The 2,500-nt window shown below is 39.5% G+C and overlaps 1 protein-coding gene across 1 annotated transcript in view; it reads right to left on the bottom strand.

Annotated features, from left to right (window-relative positions):
- zer1 (zyg-11 related, cell cycle regulator) overlaps positions 1–2,500 on the bottom strand; it is a 40,141-nt gene that overhangs the window by 31,749 nt on the left and 5,892 nt on the right. Inside the window, exon 3 of the mRNA XM_079846856.1 lies at positions 1,724–1,874. Coding sequence (XP_079702982.1) covers positions 1,724–1,874 — 151 coding nt within the window. The remainder of the gene's footprint in view (positions 1–1,723; positions 1,875–2,500) is intronic.

Below are 2,500 nucleotides of genomic sequence, written 5' to 3'. Positions count from 1 at the left end.
TGGATTTTGCAGCATTGACACTGTCATCGAACTGAACTGAATTTCTTTCATAATCGTCTCGTTTTCGTCTGAGAAAAAATGTTATTGACAAAAAATAATGAGAAAAAAATCCGTCAACGAAATTAATACTGCAATCAGATCAACGTGTGATCATCAACCAGTGGATCTCTGAGCTGAGTGAGAGAGTGGAGGCGGGGCTCATTTGCATATCCATAGAACCGTGTAGAATCCATAGAATTTTATTGATCAAAGATGAGTTAAGGCCGTTAACTAGAACTTTATTGTATTTAATGATACAACTTGAGAACGCAGATTGTTTGAAAAATTTTTTTTCACAATTCTAAGCTCTTTCAAAGTAAATATGTATTATACTCTAGAGGCACATGGATTATTCAGCTGCTCTGAACTGAAACGTGTTCAGCATCACTAACACACTGCAGGACTAAATGAAAGTTAAAGCGTGTCGGTCAGGTGATCATCTCATCTCTTATTGCACAACCATAGTGAAAGAACAAAGGCTGAGAGTGAAAGTATTTCGACTCCCTCCATGTGACGCACTTGAGAAAGCATTTAAAGTCTATCTATTGTCTAAATGCACTTCATTGTGAATGATTTATCCATGAATGTCTCATTTTATAAGCTGTTTTGACCTTTGAATGTCATATCCAGTGTTGTCTATAACTCATTACAAGTAACTTGAGTCAAGTAATCAGATTACTTTTTTAAGTAACTAGTAAAGTAATGCATTACTTTTTCAATTTACAACAAAATATCTAAGTTACATTTTCAAATAAGTAATGCTAGTTACTTATTCACATTTATTGACTGACAGCTCTCCTGTGCTCATGTAGAGAGAAATAAAGTGAGGTGGTGTGTGTGTGTGTGTGTGTGTGTGTGTATACATAATGGTTATTATAGTTCTAGACTAAATGTGAACATGCATTTACTCGTCTCACTTGCACGAAAACATTCAGTATTCCTCAAAAATGTATAAAAACAGTAAAATGCAATCTCAGAATTGCACGCAAAATTTTTTAAATGAACCAGATTAAAATTACACAAAGATATTTTATGTATTTCATCTCACTTTATTAACCAATGTCTTTGCTGCTGACCTTCAATGATCTAATTCAACCATACTAATAAGCAAACATTACTTTAGATTAGATTCAGAATTAAGATTGTTGAACAATTTCTCCTGTCTCCTATTGAGCTTTAATCCAGAATAACAGCAGCTGAAAGGTTTGTTTGAGTGGCGCCCTCTACCGTACTCTACCGTACTCTACCGTACTCTGGGCTGGTTTCTCACCTGTTTCCCGTTAATAAATCTGTGGTGGTCTGAGAGGATATTTACACGCAAATAATAATGAATAATACACAATATGGCCTTTCTGTTTCCATAAAAATTATAAAGCAAATAAAAATAATATTTAGCCAGTGGAAAAGACTAAGAAAAACTTTCTCTGAAATGTATTTTATTCTATTGTGATTTATTTCTTCAAACACAAGGCGAGGATCGGCTACTAAATGATTTATGTTAATGTAATGTGACGCACATCCGTATCTCATATTCTCCTGATGTCTTGTACCGTTAAACATGGAATCACGAGGATGAATATGCATATGCAAATGATATGCAGATGAGGATATGCATAGTAAAATGAGGCGTTGTAAGCTCATATACGGTTATTTCGGGGAGGAGACGCATGTTCAGTCTTCTCACCTGTTTGGCGAGGGCCTCCAGGTCCCGGTCCCGGATGAAGTCGTCCCTCAGGTGTAGGCGTGTGATTCTGGTGCTGCGCGGGTCACTGAAGAGCTGGAAGAACCCGTCCTGCGGCTCGAACTCACTGTCTGTGTGCACCAGATCCATGTACCTGTCAATCAAAGCATCAGCGTCAGCCTCAGAACACCTCACACACACCCGAGCCTCACACACACACACTCACACACACACTCAAACACACACACACACAAACACACACACACACAAACACACACACACACACACACACACTCACACACACACACTCACACACACACACTCACACACACACACTCACACACACACTCACACACACACACTCACACACACACACACACACACTCACACACACACACACTCACACACACTCACACACACTCACACACACACTCAAATACACACACACTCAAACACACTCAAACACACACACACTCAAACACACACACTCACAGACACACACACTCACAGACACACACACTCACAGACACACACACACTCAAACACACACACACACACACACACACACCCCAAGCCTCACACACACAGACACACTCACTCACTCAAACACACACACACTCAAACACACTCAAACACACACACACACTCAAACACACACACAAACACACACACACAAACACACACACACAAACACACACACACAAACACACACACACAAACACACACACACACACACACACACACTCAAACACACACACAAACACACACACACACACACAC

The sequence above is a fragment of the Squalius cephalus genome (assembly GCF_949319135.1).
Source record: "Squalius cephalus genome assembly, chromosome: 17".
Taxonomy (NCBI): domain Eukaryota; kingdom Metazoa; phylum Chordata; class Actinopteri; order Cypriniformes; family Leuciscidae; genus Squalius; species Squalius cephalus.
Note: the sequence above shows the minus strand (reverse complement) of the source record. Positions and strands in the feature narration are given on the sequence as shown.